This window comes from Anguilla rostrata, chromosome 14 (assembly GCF_018555375.3).
Source record: "Anguilla rostrata isolate EN2019 chromosome 14, ASM1855537v3, whole genome shotgun sequence".
In the NCBI taxonomy this organism is placed as follows: Eukaryota; Metazoa; Chordata; class Actinopteri; order Anguilliformes; family Anguillidae; genus Anguilla; species Anguilla rostrata.
This window is the reverse complement of record NC_057946.1, coordinates 6,351,815-6,371,496: the sequence shown is the minus strand read 5'-3', so window position 1 is coordinate 6,371,496 and position 19,682 is coordinate 6,351,815. Positions and strand designations below refer to the sequence as shown.

The following is a 19,682-nucleotide window of genomic DNA, read 5'->3' as shown; positions in this document are numbered from 1 at the left end:
GCATGAAAGCCCTGCTGTATTGTGGGATAGATGGGGGTTGCTGCCACTCACCAATCAAGAGGAAGCTCTCCTAACTGCTTTAATTGACTGTTCTTCACAGGTCAAGCTTACCAAACGAAGGCCTGTCCACTTTGATTTCCGCCAGGCCTGTTCCAGCAGTTTCACTGGATTGGAGGAAAAGGAAGTGCTCAGTGGACTGCTCTCATCATGTTGGCATGTTTGGGAATACAAACTATTAACTCAATTCAGCTCTGCCTATCTTTTTTTGCTGCAGATGTGTTCAAAGGAGTGAGATGATAGGTGACATTACAGTCTCATTAACTAATAAACCTGTATATTCATGTGAATCGTCATACATTTAAAGTAAGTAGCAGTGAAAGTAGGCCTACAGCTCCACATAGTATTATGCATGCTTTACTCTTTCATATATTTATATGCAATTCTTCCCTGTCCGAAGGTGGAAAGGAAAAGGAATTGACCCCCCCTCCCCGTCTAAGAGACATCAACTACCCTGTGAAAAACAACTCCTGGGATGGACATTCTTTCAGTTGGATATTAGGGGTGACAGGTGGGGGGGGACGCGAGTTAATTTTGGCACAAATCTTCCACTAGCATGTTGTATACAATAGATATAATATTTTTCACCTTTAAACACCCATAATATCATTTGGTTACCAAGTGGCCTTTTTGGAAACCTGCCTAGACAATGCAGAATGGTCATTTTTGGTGGTAATGTCGATTTTGAACCAGGATTTGCCCAGTATTGTGATTGTGGCTCCATTGTGTTTCTAAACCTACCAGTTAAATCTAAATTTCTTCCAGGAATATTTAAAGTAATTCTGACACCCAAGGGTTATCTTTCTGAAGAGACCAGGGTTATGCCTGCAGTCAAAAGGGTTCATGATTTATTTTGGGTATGTCATTTTCAGGCAGTTTAACTGCAGGGGTTAAACCACTGGTGCCCCATTACAGGAGGAAACTCTTGATCCACCTCTGAGGCAGGTAACTACTACTATAGAGCAGTAATAAATAGCTAGCACAACTAAACAATTAAATGCGACTGTGTTTTTGCTTTACAAGCACAGTTTGGTGAGTTCAGAAAATTCCAAAATAAACACAACAAACAGTGTTTGTGAAGAAAAAAGTAATCCCAACATTTATTTTCTGGTCAAAGTTACACACACACACACACACACTCACACACACACACACTCACACACATATACGCACACACACGTACACGCATACACAACGTGTCAGTTAATTGTTCCGCCTTTCTCAAAGACAATCAGCAGTAAATCGCAGACAATCTATCGCTAATTTTTTCTTTTTAAAATTTGGGAGCTCTAGCTTTCAGACGAACGCTCTTAGGATCCCCCAATACATGTTCCTATCATGCACCCACATTTCAAACTCATGAGATCATAGAGGTCTGATGCTATGTTGGGCCCTGTACAAAATGATGTTTCCTGTCTATCTGACTTGAGACACTCCTACTTGAAGCTCAATAACTCATTAAGGATGGCTGATACCATATTTACTTAAAAATGTACATAAAGAACAGCATCAGTTTACATTTGAATGTAGTGAATACAGTATAGACCTAGAGCATCAGAATATGATTGGTTGGGGATCATTTTTAATCAAATGATAATTTAACTAAAGAAACTTGTACATATGATCATAAACAACGTACAGGTTTGGTGACACGTATTATAACTTGCAACATCTTCACTCAGGAAGTGAGTCAGTGTAGTACAGCACTGCAGTTGTGAAAATGGTATAATCACAGGGTGAAATCATCAGTGTTTATGTTTGCCTTTAGGCAATTTTATGAAAAAATAAAAAATCCTATGCCTTCAGCGAAATGTAAATGTATATTTCATAACACCCAATCCCCCCCCTTCCCCTGCCCAAAACACACACACGTGCATGCATGCACACACACACACTATATGTGCTATACATTTACATTTTATAGAAAAAGTATTTTGCTGCTATGAAGGGGTATGTGAAGCTGTGGTCATATACAGATATTTTGTGCATATTCTATTTCAGATGTAGTCCAGGAAGAAAGCAGATACTTTAAAACCTTATACTTTAATGCAATTTCACCATAGGTTGACAATAATTTAGTGTGGTCCAGCTCGAGGGTACAATACAACACAGTCCACAACACACATGCAATACTCAGTCATACAAGACAATACTAAGAAATATGCAGTAGAATGCCCATGAAAAAGATGATGCTCATAATTCATCCACATTGTAACAACTCAAATAATTGTTAAAATTTCAGGACCAGTTTGAGTAATATTAATATGACAACTGAGTGTACACAATCTCAGGTCAGGCTACAATCCTTAAACGAGTTTAGAATTAATTTTTAATTCCTTGCACACCATGAAACACTGTGCTGAGCCTACCCATATCTGCAGAAAACCATATTTGAGTAAGGTCTGCAAACCCTGGACCTGCCTTACTGTGGTCTTTAGAGATCCCATGGCTCTTATCGCAAACAGTATAAGTGTTTCCTTGGTTCTTTGCCAAATTCTCAATCTGGTCCACTGAGTCTGCCCATATAATCACCTCCAGTTCTTGCAGCATAATAAGTCTCTGCCTCTCCACAGCTACTTATGTGTGGTGAGTGCTCTTGTCTATGTGACTGATACACATTGGTGTCAAATGAGGGAAATCCAGAATAGTTCCATGTGTGGAGACAATTATATATATATAAATACCCGCTATTCACTTTTTCATATACTGTAACTTGATAGTGTACCTGAAAGAATATATATTTTAGCAGCATGCAAGGGGCAAATGGGGAGAAACTTCTCGAGTCCTTCTCTTGTTTCCTCTTTCAAGTTCAAAGAACGCAGAACAATTTCCTCGGCCAACTGTAATATAATGTACCATTTTGTTTGCATTAAGCTAATTTGCTAAGTTTAGATATCAAGGAAAATGTTCTTTATTTTAAAGTGCATATTCAGGGTTAAGCCATGAAATAAGGATACCGATGAGACCAGAGTTTTAATTAGCTTAAAGGTGCACGTCATGTATTCCGCTGTCCGGTGTGCTCCTTCCACACAGAACCACCACAGGTTTTGAATACTCCCACGGTCTGAATATCGATGATTTCCTGGCGCATGCTCGAAAGACAGGGTTCATGCAGCTTTCACGGTCTGTGTGGGTGTGGTGGTCGTCCTCCTCCAGGGTAAAAAAAGAAAAAAAAGTAGCCAATTTATGGGCACACTTCATACGCTGCACAGTAAAACAAGCATAAGGGAAGAGAAGTCATTGCATCGACGTCAGTTCGGTGATTTCCTCAATTTCGCAGGAAGCAGAAATAACCTATATATTGTTTCATTGCAGCAGTGGTTCACATGTATGACACTGGGCGGTGTGGAAACGGTGTTGATCCTCGTGGTACTCGGCTTTATTACAAAGCATTCATTGGTTGTCTTCGTACTGTATAAAAACGCGGCTTTGCAGTTACTTGCTTAAAATCAGTGATCTCTTCAATTAACGACCGTCATGAGCGAGAAAACAATTCGCGAAAAGAAAAGATGGACCAGAGCGACAGTGGGACTGTTGCTTGTAACTTTATTAAATGTGTCGTTTTGTATAGCAGAAGAAGCGTCTTGCCACGGAGCCTTTGATCTATATTTTGTGTTAGACAAGTAAGTACAAAACCCACGTGTTGCTTTGTTGAAAAACAACGTTATGTTAGAAACCGATTGTGTTAGATTACAAATTCATATTAGTAATATGTTTTATATTTTGAACACCTCAAGGCTATAAGCATTAGTGTTTGGAATTTTCGCTGATAATATTCTTTACTTCCACTGCCTTGTATGTCATTGTTGCTTCAGCAGAGAAAAGGTTAAGCCTGAACAGCATTGACTTCCGAATGCCCGGATATGCTAGTTCAATTAAATTAGACGTTCAATACGTCATTGTTAAATGGAAGAGGATGCTGAAGTTCTAGTTCATGTTGCGGTCGAGGGGAAGTTAAGAATAGAAGTACAGCCAGTAATAAACAATTAATTAATTAATTAATTAAAATAATATTAATTCCTTCGTTAGTTTGTCTAACCAGACCGTAACATTACTTATGCTGCTGTTGATGATGATGATGCTGATGATGATGATGCTGATGATGATTATGATGATGATGATGATGATGATTATTATTATTATTGTAGACCAATATTACCCCAGTAAACTAATTTCTAACATTATGTGGGCTGTAGGGCTACTTCGTGCATATTTCATCCATATAGAAGCTCTCCATATAGATCATAGTTATCCTTACTGTATGTTGCTTCAGAAAAATTGCTTTTATAACCCTAACAGATACTAAATGCACGAGAGGTTATGGTCTTCATGATCTTCTAGTTATGAACTTCTAGATTGTCCATGTCTTTTTGCTGTTCAAAAAATATGATTTTGTAGATTTGATAGATTTTGTACAAGGTATGGAATACCATTAAAAAGTAAGCTTAGAAATATATATTGTCCAAATGACTTAGACATACTTTATTGTTCATCAAGCCATTGTTACTCATTTTATTAACCCCAATATCATATTTGATATGCAATTCCCTGTGTAGCACCCTGTGACTAATGGAGTTATGAGTGTGACAAGCTATTTCAACAGCACCTAACCTGTCTGTTGAGATAATAACATTGCTTCACAGCCCTGCAATGCTTTCTTATGGCATTCATTCAGTATTTTACAAATTATTTGAATGAGTGCCGTTTCTTTTCCGGTACCAGGCTTAGCAGCAGTGCATGCAGGTGTTTGTTTTAATACTTAACAGGTGTAAAGTCAGGTGTACCAAAATCATTCTGAAGCCAAATGTGAAATAGCACCCTTAGCACTTAGCACCCTTCAGCTTGTCACTGTACAGGACTGGACCAAACACTGATTCCTGTGGGTGTCCTTTGGAATGACAATGTGAAGCTGAAATTGAGCCATGCCTGGTTATCTGATTGTAATACCCCTAGATCTATGATGAGATTGAGTTGAAGGCAGTAACCCTGATCTCTGTGCTCTATCTGAGATGATAAGAGGACCTCCTGGTTAACTGTGTTGAATATACTATGCAGGCAGTAATGGGTAAATCTTGTCCTGCCAAGACATGGGGTGTGCTAAATTGTTTTCACCTTAAAATTGGCCACCGATTTCGATCCTAGAAACCAGGTCAGTTGAATTAACTGTGTCAGTATTAACTGCTTTAAGTAAAGGACACTTTGAAAGTCTTTTTTCTTTTAGAAAGTCAGTGCACTTCAAATAGAAACCACATTTGATTGGTTATTGCTTGTATGTATGTGTAGCAATGTAAATATAGCTTAAATTGTACCTTTTAAAAAAGGCTGTCATGCTCAGCAAAACCAGTCTTCCAATTTGGAATAGTAATTCAGTTTCCATCAAGCGTTTAAAACCAACATATCATAGGCTTGATAATAAATGGCTTTGCAATGAACCATGGGAACTTGAGGAAAGGAAACAGAAATGCCTGTGTAGGCTTTCCTTCCAGAGTTTTATCGATTGTTTTGACAGAGGACAAATTCATGTAAAATAGATTATTTATTTGTAAATTGTGGCCAAATAGCTGGTTGCATGACTGTTGACGTCAATTTTTTTCTATTAAATGGGTGCAGAGATCTTTCCACTGACGACATCAGGAATAATTTGTCTCGTCTTGTCAAACAGGATATTACACGTTTTGTGCTCTGAGTGTTGGTCTTGACATCTGCAGATAGAGCAGCAATTGCTCAGCACATTATTTCATTTAATGCACAACAAACTGTAAAAGTTTCTTCTGTATGCTCTCCCAGAGTAAGAGAAGTACATTCGGATTTGGATTGGATTTAGCAATCTGTAACACACAGTCTGTCTCTAAGAAAATCTTTGAACAAAATATAGTTCAGGTCAAGCCTCCCATTGTGTCACACACTCTGTATGACAGTATCAATGTTTTCCAGGTCTGGAAGTGTTACAAACAACTGGGGGGAAATATATGGATTTGTTGAGCAGCTGACCAATCGGTTTGTGAGGTAAGCGTCTTCCATTTTGAACAGGTACAGGTGCCCGTTCTGAGACATTATTTGGAAAGTACTATTTCCATGTGAGACATTCTATACTATTAAATGTGTTGATTCTGTGTGGACAGAAAAGATGGTGACCACAAATAATAATAATTTTAAAAAGTTATGTTATTTTTTAAGGTAGTCATTTGTACCAGGGGCACATCCCATCTACAGTACCAGGACAGTTACAATACATTCTTGAACCCAGTAATCTCTTCATTTTTAGTGTTTGGATTGAGTATTCCAGCATAAATTAAATAGCTTTGTGGTTTGTAATTTTTCTGTTTTTGTGTCACACAAATGTACGCAAATAAATAAATAAATAAATAAATAAACAAACCTTGACTACTGAGTGAACTGTTTTCACCTTTTGCCAAACAGAAGCTGTCTTTGTAGTTCTCCTGTGCATTTAATTGAATTCAGGTATTGCACAATAACGATAATAAATGTCTAATTGCTTCCCACTGAATGATGTACATGTGCTTGTTTTATTTTCCAGCCCCAGGATGAGAGTTTCTTTTATAGTTTTTTCAGTTAGTGCAGAGGTGATGCTGCCTTTAACCGGAGACAGGTACTGAAAAGATTTCCTTTTGTTTATTTGTCTGATGTTTCTGCCATGTTTGATCACGTATCGTAACAATGGAGCGCACCAATTGAATTGAATGTTAAATGTTGCCTTTGCAACACCTAAGGCGGAACAGTTTTTGCCCGTTTAATCTGGGAAAGTAATGACTATTTCGCAGTGCCTGAATTCCAGTATCAACCGGTTGCTTGATTAAATGTGATTTAGCCAGTGTTCATTTATTATGCTGTTGCACCTCTGTGTTCTGCAGTTATGAAATAGAGCAAGGCCTAAAGCGACTGCGTGACGTCAGACCAACGAGTGAGACATACATGCATGAAGGATTTAAGAAGGTAGGCCACCAATTGCGGCGAACAATTCTAATTACGATTCTAATTATGTAAACTCTAATCACACTTGAAATTTTTTGTTTCTTGTTTAGGCAACAGAGCAAATTGAAGAACAAAAAAAAAGATCCTCAAGATCATCAAGCATCATCATAGCCTTGACTGATGGACGTCTGGAAGGATATCTCTTTCTATACACAGTAAAGGAGGTACGGGCATGCATAATACTAGTCTGATACGTTTTTGTATGCTTTATGCATTCATTTTGTGACTTGACTGTGCATTTTTATCCGTGTGTCTTCCATGCACTATAGGCAAACGTTGCAAGACAACTGGGTGCACGAGTGTACTGTGTTGGTGTAAACAACTTTGACGAGAAAGAGGCAAGAGACCTTCCAGAGTTTTCATGTTTTATCATCTGTCATTTACTACTGCAAAGGCCGCATGTTTGAATGTTTAAAAAAAAATAATATATATATATATATATATATATATATGACACTGTATATATGATGAGGGATTCCTGTCTGCCCCTTTTGTGAAGGGAGTATCTGTCATTCAGGCTGGTTGTTTATCTGGGTCGTACCATCTACACTTCCTGTTAGTGTTGCATTAATTTGATTAAAGATTTAGATTCCGGACAGGAAGTTGTTATGTAGATTTCAGGAAGTCTCAATAGCACTTTTCTTGCTTTGGCAAAAGTTCTAATGCAGGTCATCTGAAATATTTCATTTTGTTCTTAGTTTTTAAGGCTAATATTTAAATATTCACTTTTCTACAGCTTGCAGCGATTGCTGACAATAAGGATCAAGTATTCCCCGTTTTAGGTGGATTTCAAGCTCTCAGAAGCATAGTAAATTCGGTAAGCATATACAAGATCCTCCATTCGCACATTTAATACTGCATAGTTAACTAATTCTGAAGAGTTTGTTGACATCATGCATGTTGTTGTACTCTACATCACATTATTAGTTAAACACATCTACAGTCACTTAACCTGAAACAGATCTTTTTTAAGTTTATGTTTTCTCTGGGCAGTACTTTAAGATGTTGCAGAAGGCACAACGCATAAGGAAAAAAGGTCATTGCCCTGCAGTTTATTTTTGTTCTAAAATAGATTTTATTACCTTTAATCTACCTTCATCTTTAAATGAGTTTACAGGTAGACTCTCTCACAGCTTTTGAATATGGGTTTATGATTTATTAAAATGAACAAATCTATAAAAATGAATAGTCTTGGATTATACACTTTTTCCATCCTATTTGATCCATGGGGCCTCCTCCTGGCCATTGTTGCTCTGCTTGTCAGTTTTTATAAATTTCCCTTAGTGCAGATTAATCACTTAGGCATTGTTCTCTCAGTTTTTTCAAGCATGTCATAAGGTTAATCTACAATAGAGTCCTGCAATGGAGACCTGCTGCAGATTTGCATTCAAAGGTTAAACTTATTCTGCTGAGAGTGGGAACTGGAAGCAAAATAATACTTCAGAGAAGTCTTGGCAAAATAAATTCTGCAATGTATACAGTGGATATCAGTGGAATTATATCTTGTAATAATATTGCTTCTTCCTTCATCTTTGATCAATCAGGGTAACCTACATTGTGTGTTGTTATGTAGTCTCTTAATGTAGTTGAACCATATCTTTTTATACATTCATGAAAAATTATATGTTTGCCAAATTCAAGTATGTTCGATACTGCTGAACATAAAGTCAAAACCACAAAACTAAATTGTTTTGGTCCAACACTGTGATGCCCGTTGGGCTCCTTATTTTAATATGGGAGTATATCAAGACTGCATTGCCCAAATATCCATAGAAGTAGCGAGTAATTATTAGAAATGTATCTTTGCTGGGATGGAGATGTAGTGCAGTGGGAATATTTAGCAAAATTCTTTAGACGCAGGTGGGAGCAGGACACATTTTCAGGCCAGGCAGATGATGGAGTGGTCTGGGTGTAAGGCTGAAAAAATGTCCTCAGGGCTCGACTGTATGCCCTATTGCCCACAGAACTCTATATGTACAGTCAGAATAAAGATTAACTCTGGCATAGAGTAGCATTCACAATGTTGTATTAAAATTACCATTTTCCAGCGTAGGTCCTTCAAAAGCTCAGAAATTTTTTTTTTAAAATCAACACCTGTATGATTGATTGGTTTTTCAGTTTAGATTTTTTCAAACTTTTTTTTCCATGTTATGCTCTTTAAATACTTACACTTTTTCATGGCACACCATTGATTTATACAGTACATTGAGTGCTAACTGTGCACATGGGGCAGTGCAAGGCAGCCATAAACGTTGTTAATACACATTCCCTAGAGGTAGGCAGTAAAGACCCCACTAGTCATACTGAAAAACATCGCTGAACTTGCACACAAGCACCCAGTGTTTACAGTGACTCTAACTGAATTAAAATCTGCTACAATTCTGTGTGGTAGCCAAACGCATTGCAAGCAGGGAAATTATACATCCGGTTGATGATACACTAAGGTTTGCAATGCTATGATCCTGCTCAGATTGCTATATTCTGTGAGAAAGGCATTTCACTCATGCAGACAAAAGTTTACAAAATACAGCTTTCATGCTCTTAGTTAGCATATGGTATCATTTTACATGGAAGCTAATATAACATACAGTATAGTGTTTGCTGAACCTGTGACTATTTCAGAGCTGAGGTTAATGATCATAAAGTTATACAGTAGGGTTGCAGACCTTGATCCCATGCTTGATTGTCTCCCTACTGATAACAAGGTAATGGACAGTAATTAAGCAGTGATGAATTAGGATAGATCAGACATAATGAGTTTTGTATGGTTTAATAAATTATCTTGTTGACTGGACTGGGTAAGGGATTTTTGACCGTGGTATGTAGTTGACAAGGGTGTTTTTTGTTTGTTTTTTTAAAGTGGATATCCTTAATTTTTCCATTTTGAGGGATTTGGCAACATCTGTGGTGGTAACAAAAGTTAGTTTTCACTCTCCAGATATCAGAGTTCCACTCAAAACAGTGCTGTTATGAATGCATTGAGTGCTAATGGTTTAGGAGGTTGAGTTGATGGCATTGTTTGTCTGGATGTGACCTCGATTGACCCACCCAAGTCAGTCTTAAATCTCAGTGGAGAAGCACCCTGTTAATCAGGAGGTGGATTGCACTCCGGGCCCCATTTATTCTTGAGCAAAGCATGTTATTTAAGTCTGAAATGAATGCAAGGCGTGTTCTCTGTGTCAGAGGCAAAATAATTCAGTCTTAAAGTGATTATTGAAATGCCAGCACCAGAACTAACTGTTGAAAGATTAGGTTGGAAGGTTCAGAGGGAGTGTGTCTGATTCAGATCCCTAGAGATCACATCTGTTTCAGCCTCATTGAACAATGTGATTTGCTTTAACTTCAGACACAAACGAGTTTTTCCAGACTTTTTAAATCTTGAAATTTTGCTATGACAGATGTACCCAGGAAAGGGCATCTAAAGTATAGACACCATCTAGTTCGTGCATATTTATTATGAAGATAAATAAGAATGTATATGTTTTTTGACCCTTTACCAAAAAGCACATGTATCTGATTAAGACTAATATTGAGTGCATGCTCACTTGGTAATTTATCACTTTGTGGATGAGTTTCCAGGATTTGAGATCATTTATGGGCAAGTGTACTGTAATACTTGTACATGAGATATGACCTTACATTTCTGTCTGTTTGATTATTACAGAGTATTTCAGTTACTTTAGTTCATTACAAATTATCAGCCTGGATTTAGTTAGTATATGTCTTTATCTTGAGAATAAATAATATTCTGTCTCTTTCTCACAGTTCTATCAAGGTGCATGAAAAAAGGCATTAGTCCAAACACAATGATTCACTTAATGTAAATGCAAGTTTCACTTAAATACATGTGTTTGTTTCAGTGTAAAGGCAATTGTTTTCAGTGCTTATTTACACCTTTAAAAAGGCTCTTTTCAGCTGTCTGGCTTAATGCTCTCCAAGGCCTCATTAGGGATATTCAAACATGTAGGTAACAAATGTACCACACACACACACACACACACACACTCAAGATCATATGCTTTTTATTGTAATATTACTTGATGTTTTACTTCCTCTTTCCATCTCTGCTCTCATAGATTTTAAAGAAGTCTTGTACAGAAATCTTAAAAGTGGAGCCCTCCAGCATCTGTGTGAATGGTATGTAAAAAAAAAAAGCTGTGATTCTTTCAAAGTTATTCATATTTCTACAAATAGTAGATCCTAAAGTTTGGGTATTTGTTATGTTTTCATCCTGCAGAAACCTTTGAAATTGTGCTGAGAGGAAATGGATTTACACTGGGCAATGGCACAGAGGGAGTGGTCTGCAGCTTCATCATCAACGAACAGACCTACCGTAAGCAATTTGCTTATATGGACTGGCCCAGATTCATTCTAACTGTAGTGTATTCTGTCATTACACTTGTGACTTACACAAGTATTGCAACAAGTGTTTTGTTGTAAAAATGAAAAAAAAAAAAGCCATTTGGAAAAGTAAGCCATTTGAAAAATAAACCGTTTTTATAGATATTATTTTAGAACATGGACTGATTAGTGTGTATGGGCCAGCTTGTTGGGTTCAAAAATGCCCACCCATCCTGGATGCCTTCTTTATTAGTACATGATAGGCTAGTGTATTTGTGTAATCATGTTGTTATGCCATTACTGTTACTAGCGAATGTTTATTTTAATCAAGAATTCCGAGTCTACTTCAAAATGGGTCTTATAATGTACAGTGTCTTGAAAGATGACCCGCGTAGTTTGGTATAGTAGACAAAACTGCTTTACCTCATTGCTTGGCATGAATTTCCTTCCCTATAAAAATAAAATTAGACCATTGAAAGGTGCAGGCATTTGATTTATTTTGGACTTGGGCTTATTATTGCTCTTAAAATAAATAAAAATAGCTCACTTTTAACTATTTCATTAGAAGACCACATGAAACATGGACATTGATCCAGATGTCTTTCTTTTAATTCTATGTGGTCCCACAGCCTGTGTTTTAGATGCTAAAAACAGCCTGTCTGCTTGTGCCCGCATGGGTGTAGGGATCCTCCCTGGATTTGTGGTTTTGAGGGTTCCTTATAATTGTGGACAGGCCACACTGTAACTGTTAAACAAAAAAAAAAAAGTTTTTTAAAATTGCAATGTGGTGATACGTGTGGCATGGGGCAGCTGACTTCTAGGAGGGTGGGGGTGCAGTCCCTGCTATGGCACATTCTCAGCTTTGGCACTTTCTCTGTTACCTTCTCTGCTCTCTGTCTCTGTCTGAAAAAAAGCAAAAACATATGAAAGGAAATATGAAAGGACTGTCCCACCCTTTAAAAAAATATTGCATTATATGAGGAGCATTTTTTTTTTCACTTTTCATTGGAACCATTCCTCGAAAGAGTCCACAGCACTGAAAGAAAAAAAAAACCCTGGCAGGTCTGCTGGGAAGGGGGTGTCTACTTGAACCTGCGGATTTATTCTTGGAGTGCTCTCATTATTTGCATTATGTACGTCAGCACTGTGCCACGGTTGACTGGCCCTTACTCGTGACGAGGTTCTCAGCTGTTTATACGTGTGGGAAGGTGACTCATTAGGCAGTGAGGCACATGGAGCCCATCTGATCTCTTATTTTCCAGATGAGAAGCCACGCGTGGTACAGGACGATTACCTGCTGTGTCCGGCACCTGTGCTGCATGAAGTCGGACAGTGAGTACCCATTGAGACCTCTGTTTCTATGGCTGTTACTGGGTGGATGTCACAGAGTATCTGAGTGGCAGCTGTGCAGGCCCTGGACCACAGTCATGACATGTTTCCCCAAATAGCCGACCACGTGCACCACTTCCTTCCTCTGAACCAACAGACTGTGATGGAAAATGACCATAATGGGAGCATTGAGCCCTTCAAACAGACACTTTTTCATTGCATGTCCCATTAAATATATGACCTTTACTGACCCGTGGTGTGTTCTGGTGGATTTATTCCTCAAGCTGAGCACTACTACAGTGCTCGGGTGAAAACTGGACAGCGCAAACGCTTGCTGATTTGATTTAGTGCAACATCGTAATCTGAAACATCAAGTCGAAACATGATGCGGTGGTTGAGGTCGTTTCAAAAGATTTCCTCTGTAAGCGTTCGATGTGATCTTTTCTGCTCACTGCTTGCCTGCTTTCTTGGCACAGGACCCGGCTATAAAGGTTTTGCCAGAGCGGTAATTACACAGAGAATGACCCACTTAAAAGACTCCCCTCTTGATCAGGCACTCCAAACATTATTTTACCTGCCGTTATTTGTGATTCCTTTATTCCCCCAAATTCGGCAATGCTGTCTCAATTTGGAACGTCCAGTTTGCGAACTGTGGCTAAGCATGCTCATGCACGCCCCCTGCTGCTGGCTTGGGAGATTGAAGACGGCTCACGGTTCTCCTCCGAAACTCGTTCGCATTCCCCGACAGCCGCTTCCTTTCACACCGCAGCCACAAGCCGCGCGCGTGCAGAGCGGGGGCGGTGGAGACCCAATCGTACGTGTGCCCAGAGAATAAACTACAGGTGCCCAGACCTCCGACAAGGGTCGCTCGAGCAATGAACACTGCCGTCGGCTAAATCCCTCTCATGTATCCCTTGGGCAATGCAAAGCTAACTGTCCGCCACCCCAGGGCTGCCGGCTACAGTAGGCACTGGTCAGATTCAATCCGAAACCACGGTGCTAACTCATGCACCGCAAATGGCACTTTTACCAAATGAGTTATTGTTTAGGTTGGATTTCTATGCCAAGTTGCTAACGCAAGACTTTGATGTACTATAGCTGCATAATGCTAATCTGTCTTTTGTGCCACAGTGCTTGAACAGTGCATGTAAAGCATAGGCACATTTTGCAGAGTGTCTTTTTCTGAGATGTGTTTGTTTTCTTTCGTGCTTTTTGAACCTCATTCACGTGGGTAGCATCCTCATAGCGGCTAAGCTTAGCAAAGAGCCTTTCAGTTCTGTCACACGTAGAAGCTGCCGTCAGATGTGGATAACATTTCTCATCTCTATTCACATCTCTATTCACTTAGAAAATATCTTCTGTTTGTTACGTCATTTTACATCTGTTTTGGTTTTCAGTGCTTCAATCTAGGCTACAGATTATTCTCAAATGATTCCATCCAGGAATAGAATGAGGTATACATCACACTATGAATGTTCTGGAATGGGATCCTCCCCGTAAATTTGTTAAGCAGTGCACATCACATATCTCTGTCTGTGCTGACTGCTGCTGAATCACTTTAGGGCAGGGGTGTCAAACTGAATCCCAAGGGGGCCACAGTGTCTGTGGATTTATTGTGGTTTCCTGTTAGTCAGTAGCCAGTTAAAGCCTTGAAAACAAGGTGTATGGGGTCCATAGCTCATCAATGACTTGAATGAAACACTACACCCCAAAAATTCCAAGATCACCCCGAAGACCTGCAGACACTACGGCCCTCCAGGACACCGGTTTGACACCTGTGCTTTAGGGTCTCAGCCATGTTGTTGGCACCATCTGTCCACAGATTATGAAATTTGCACTCCTTTAAAAAAAGAAAACAAAAAAAAAAAAACAAAGTTTTCCAACATTTCTTCCCCTCAAAATTATTACAGCAGTTGTGCCCCTCAGGTAATCTGAGAAGAGTTGCATCTCTCACTGCTGATAGCCTGTGGGTACATTACTTTTTTGTTTTGTTGCAGAAATAGCCATTCCTGTACACCTTCTTCGATTCCATCCAGATTTTTCATTTTGTCACGTTTCTTCATGTACAGCATATAAACTCCCTCCATACCAATGTAACATTATATCTGAGGATACCTTCTGTGATTCATTATATGCACCGTGTGCATTATATCATTAAGCTAATCTTATATTTAAGTGTTCCAATAGAAGGGGGCATTAAATCTCTCCTGTGTCCCTGCCTGTTTTTTTTATTTTTATTATTGTGTCTGGGATTTGGAGTGTTCCACTGCTTATTAAAGGTCCATTTATGGCCTGTTCCTCTCAGACTTCATTCCTTTCTTATGGTACTGGTGACCCACCATTTCAAGCAGAAAGTCACGTTGTTATACTGGATGGTTTTTTTACTATATAGAATACTGTATCATAAAAGGGAATTTAGACAGGCATTGTCCACAGTGAATAGTGTCATCTTATTAGACTTAGCAATAGATTGTTTTGAAAGCTATTAATATTAGTCAGTGTGTTTAAAGATTACAGCTGGTTGACTGTCTTTGTGGCCTCTGTTGCCATGCAGGTGGTTGGATGACTGACTCCCGATCAGTCCTTGACCCCAGTGCATCAGTTTATCACCAACCATTATCACTACGCAAACAAATGCTGAACAAGAAAGTCTAGGCTTTGGACTCACCTATTTGTGATGTTGTGTTCCTGGTGGTACCTTCAGTGTGTTGACTCGAGGACAGTCCAGTCATAGCTGTTTGCTTACCAAAGCTGGTGTGAGAAAGTTCCAGTTAATCACTTTGCCATGTCATCTTGACATAGAGTGGAAGATACAAGTTGGATTTACATGTGCAGTTATTGCCAGGAAACCACATAAACCATAAAATCCAGTGATGCAGGCCAGGTATTAAGCTATACACTTCATCTGCCACTGAGCAAGCCCACTGTTGGGGAACATTGTTTGCAGTGATGAAGTGCACTTACAGCACTGTCCTTATTTGTGAAAAATAATAGAACAGGTGATATATGTATTTTTAAAAAGGTTTTGAACAACCAAATGCAGGAACCTCTTATCCATCTGTTTCAAATGGACCTCTTCCATCATCCAATAATGAGGGTCTCTTACATAGAATGCTGGGATACAGAACTAGAGTACGAACTAAGTGCTTCCTATAATAACCTGGAATACAGTAGTATGAACATTTTCATTTACTCGCTGTATGTTTTTCAAAGTAATTTCAAAGTATGTACTGTTTTCTCACATTCAATAGGTCAGTGGATGTTCTGATCAGCTTGAACAATGGCCAGTCCTTCATCACGAGTCCCGTTACCATTTCTGCCACGGCATGCGTAAGTGATGCACATGATCTTCCTGTATTTGATGGTAATGACTTCATTTCCTGTTGTGCTCGCCTTGCAGTGAGACTGTGGAGGTCTGGTGTCTGTCCTGTGCCAATGTGACCTGTCGTTCTCTCTCTCTCTCTCTGGTGTCAGTCAGACGGCACAGTGGTGATAATCGTGTTCCTGGTGCTGCTCCTGCTCCTGGGTCTGGCTCTCATGTGGTGGTTTTGGCCACTCTGCTGCACCGTGGTAAGTGTGTCACTCGGTCATGGGGGTGGGGGAACCGTGGCAACCCACACCGACACGCCCATCTCTCAGCCCTCCTCTAGTTTCGGAGTGCTCCCTGGATTTCCATCTCCATTTTTTTTTTTTTGCCTCTGCATCTGGTACGAATTCTTACATATTTTAACATGCATTTCCTATCTTTTTGTTTATATTTGGTCTCCTTTCTACATACATCTCGTTTTGCAATGTCCTGACCTGGAAATGCTCCCAGTTGTTTCGAAACTTGCCAAACTCAGTACTTTTGACTTTACTTTCACGTCAAAAACGAACGTGAAAATAGAATAAACAGTTTTGACCTAAAGTTCACGATCAGGACGCTGCACATAAAAAGCCCATAAGGACATGTCTTCCTCTGGCTACACCCTACGCAAGCTTCGCCTCAGTCTGCAGTGTGATAAGAAGTAGTAGTGACACCAGTCAAAGGAGAACTGTGGATGCATAAACTTTCTGAGTTGCCTGTGGGGTTTTGAACCTGAACCTGGCTGCAGTTGCAGATAATGGGGAATTCTAATATTAGAGTGGGAAGTTGTTAAATGTAGCCTGGTGTTGGGTGCCAAAAAAAAAAGATTTTGGGACAGTTTTTTTATGATGGTTTGGCATAGTGTTTAAGACAAAGGATCAGGCTCCATGAAGACAAGGACATGGCTCTTAGAGCATTTTCCCTGTGATTCTATTTTGTCTGGATTTAATCATGAACCCAATATAAATTCAACACCTCTTAAGTCGGACAACTTTACGAGCCACCAAGGAATTGAAATAGCCAATGTGAGAGGAAACAAATACAATAGCATTTTGGCCTATTGAAAATTTGTATATGCAGTATGTTACATTGCACATGTGGATTCTTAATCTCAGGAAAGAACAGAATTCTTAGCATTTAATATTTGTCAGAATTTTAAATAGTGAGAATAAATAACTAATGAAATTGCTGAAACTGTTCTGAAAATGTTTTTTGACACTAGTCGTTTTTGAAATCCCTGTAATCGTGTCCGTTCATCATTAAATCTCAAAAAGGATTGACGAGGGTGCACATAAGGAAAGACTTAAGGAGTAGCCATAGTAACCACCCTCACTTTTTGGTGTGTCTTTATTAGATTACAATTTTGGCAAGGATAACCTGAAGGAATCATGTGAAAAGTGAGGACTTGCTGTCTGGAGAGCTCAATTTTAGCATATGTACCTGATGCAATCGATCATTTGGTGTCATTGGGATTTTCCTAGATAAAACTTTTAAAAAAGTTGAAAAAGTCCTTGGCTAAGTTTAATCACAGTTACTAAGTTTAATCATTGTTACTCTTCTCCAAGTAAAAGTTCATTGTATGAGTTTTGAAATATGTCAAATATTTCAAAATGTCTGCATGTGTAATAGAAACAACTTTAAGGGATTGTGTATTGAATTTTTGACAGTGGCTGCATAGAAAAGGGTATCAGCTCAAACAATTAATAGTCCAATGTTGTGTGCAGCTCTGTACGGGTTCTTGCCACCTGTGCGCATTAGGAAAGGAGATGTAATGCAGATAACATTTTATGTATCTTAAAATATGTCCTGGTGATTTGACTCAGCTGTTTAGTTACTTTAAACAGGAAATTTTTCAGCTGAACAGTTGACTAAGAGTGCTAATGTGGATCAATTTGCTGAGCATCAGCTGGAAGTCAAATTAATTCTCTAACTGATAATTCTCTATTATTATAATATACATTATAACAGCAATATATCAGGGGTGTGACAGGATCCCCATTCTTTAATGTGAATGAAACAGCTGTTCTGCCTATGATATGTGCTCATTCTCTGCCAGTTTCAGGAAACTAATTTAGCAAATGCACACCTCAAACTGATGGAATATTCATCTTTCACCAATAAAGAACTGCATCTCATCTGTGAGTGCTTTTCCGGAAAGTCGGGGATCAAAAGATATCGCCAGGCCATCTATATGAGAAGCAGTTCTGTTGAACGTAGTAATGCTGCAGTGTAAATCACAGGATTAAGTGTGCTGAGTATGTAACATTAGTACGGATAATAATTGCTGTATCCATTTCTCCATCTTAAATCAAAGACATTATCTTCGCCCTTAATGATACTATACCTTAGTTTTTTATGGCAGCAGGGTCATTTTGTGGTCAGGAGACTGGGCCAAAAAGTTGCAGGTTTGATCATTAGGTAGGATTAGAACTGCTGTAGAGATCACTGATGCTCTTGAGCTTGGTGCTTAAGGTTCTTTAATTATTATCCGTTTGGGTAAAATTGAATTGCCCTGGACAAAGATGTCTGCTAAACACAGGAATAATGTAACAGCTCTGTGCTACTAGGAATCCCACCAGTGCTGTTCGTGACTTTGTAGCCTTAAATAAATGAACAGTTTACTTACAATGTCAGGGGGCAGTACACACAGTGCATGCAAGTCTGAAAATAGATTTTATGGATATTACATTGGATGAGTGTAAGGACCCTGGTAGAGAACCAGTTATTTAGCTGGCCTTTTGGTCCTATCAGGCAAGGTGTTCTTACCACAATGGAGCATGTGATTGCAGAGAAAAACCCAAGCCCCTCCTCCATAGCTGATTAAGGCTAAATATCTCCTTTGGATGGAAACAGTGATTCTGGTCCAGTTATTTAATGATTCAAATGGACTGCGAAGTTTGCCCTGCAGAATTCGCCCACAACAAATGCTGGCTGGCTTCTGTTCTCTCAATGGGGGCCCAGTGTAACTGTACTGTACCATTAGCTCTGTGTTATCCAGCTTCACTCACTGCTTCCAGTTGTTACAGTGTCCAGGCCCCTTAAGGCAGTCATCACTATTGAAAAATGCAGATTAAGTTAATAGTTTTAAGATTGCGGTTTAAAAACACAGGCAAAGCATTTACATGTTTTTCAGAAGTCACATGTGTCGCTTTTTACAATAGAATGTGCAGCAGATTGTTGATAACATCCCGGGATCATACATTACCAGAATAGGCACAGAAGGCTGACATGAATTCTGAGGTATATGGATATCTTTACATAGACACAAAATTCACTAACGACTCACACATTACTTCACAAGATGGTATAAAATGCACTTGTTGACGACATTCTCTTCAAATTTATTTCTTTTGCCTCTCAAAATTGAAAAAGAATTGCAGAATCACTACCCAAGCAATGCGGTCTAAATAGCTTTGACCAGTAAAGCAGGTTCAGGAGACAATCATAGAGAATAGCTTCTTGCCATATTTGTTGTTCTAGCGTTCTGCATTATTCGTGATTATTGATCCTGTTTTTTTTTGTTTTCCAGGTTATCAAAGACCCACCTCCCCCACCCCCGCCCGCCCCAGAACCCGTAAGTAGACCGGAATCCTGGTTTTCATTTTTACATTACATT

The 19,682-nt window shown here is 39.0% G+C and overlaps 1 protein-coding gene across 1 annotated transcript in view; it reads left to right on the top strand.

The window, feature by feature from the left end:
* The first annotated feature begins 3,220 nt into the window (after nucleotides 1–3,220).
* LOC135239120 (anthrax toxin receptor 2-like) overlaps nucleotides 3,221–19,682 on the top strand; it is a 30,178-nt gene continuing 13,716 nt past the window's right edge. Inside the window, exons 1-13 of the mRNA XM_064307552.1 lie at nucleotides 3,221–3,680; nucleotides 5,992–6,063; nucleotides 6,596–6,667; nucleotides 6,930–7,011; nucleotides 7,101–7,214; nucleotides 7,320–7,388; nucleotides 7,787–7,867; nucleotides 11,127–11,187; nucleotides 11,288–11,383; nucleotides 12,654–12,723; nucleotides 15,972–16,050; nucleotides 16,195–16,290; nucleotides 19,596–19,640. Of these exons, the coding sequence (XP_064163622.1) occupies nucleotides 3,535–3,680; nucleotides 5,992–6,063; nucleotides 6,596–6,667; nucleotides 6,930–7,011; nucleotides 7,101–7,214; nucleotides 7,320–7,388; nucleotides 7,787–7,867; nucleotides 11,127–11,187; nucleotides 11,288–11,383; nucleotides 12,654–12,723; nucleotides 15,972–16,050; nucleotides 16,195–16,290; nucleotides 19,596–19,640 (1,083 nt within the window). The 5' untranslated portion in view covers nucleotides 3,221–3,534. The remainder of the gene's footprint in view (nucleotides 3,681–5,991; nucleotides 6,064–6,595; nucleotides 6,668–6,929; nucleotides 7,012–7,100; nucleotides 7,215–7,319; nucleotides 7,389–7,786; nucleotides 7,868–11,126; nucleotides 11,188–11,287; nucleotides 11,384–12,653; nucleotides 12,724–15,971; nucleotides 16,051–16,194; nucleotides 16,291–19,595; nucleotides 19,641–19,682) is intronic.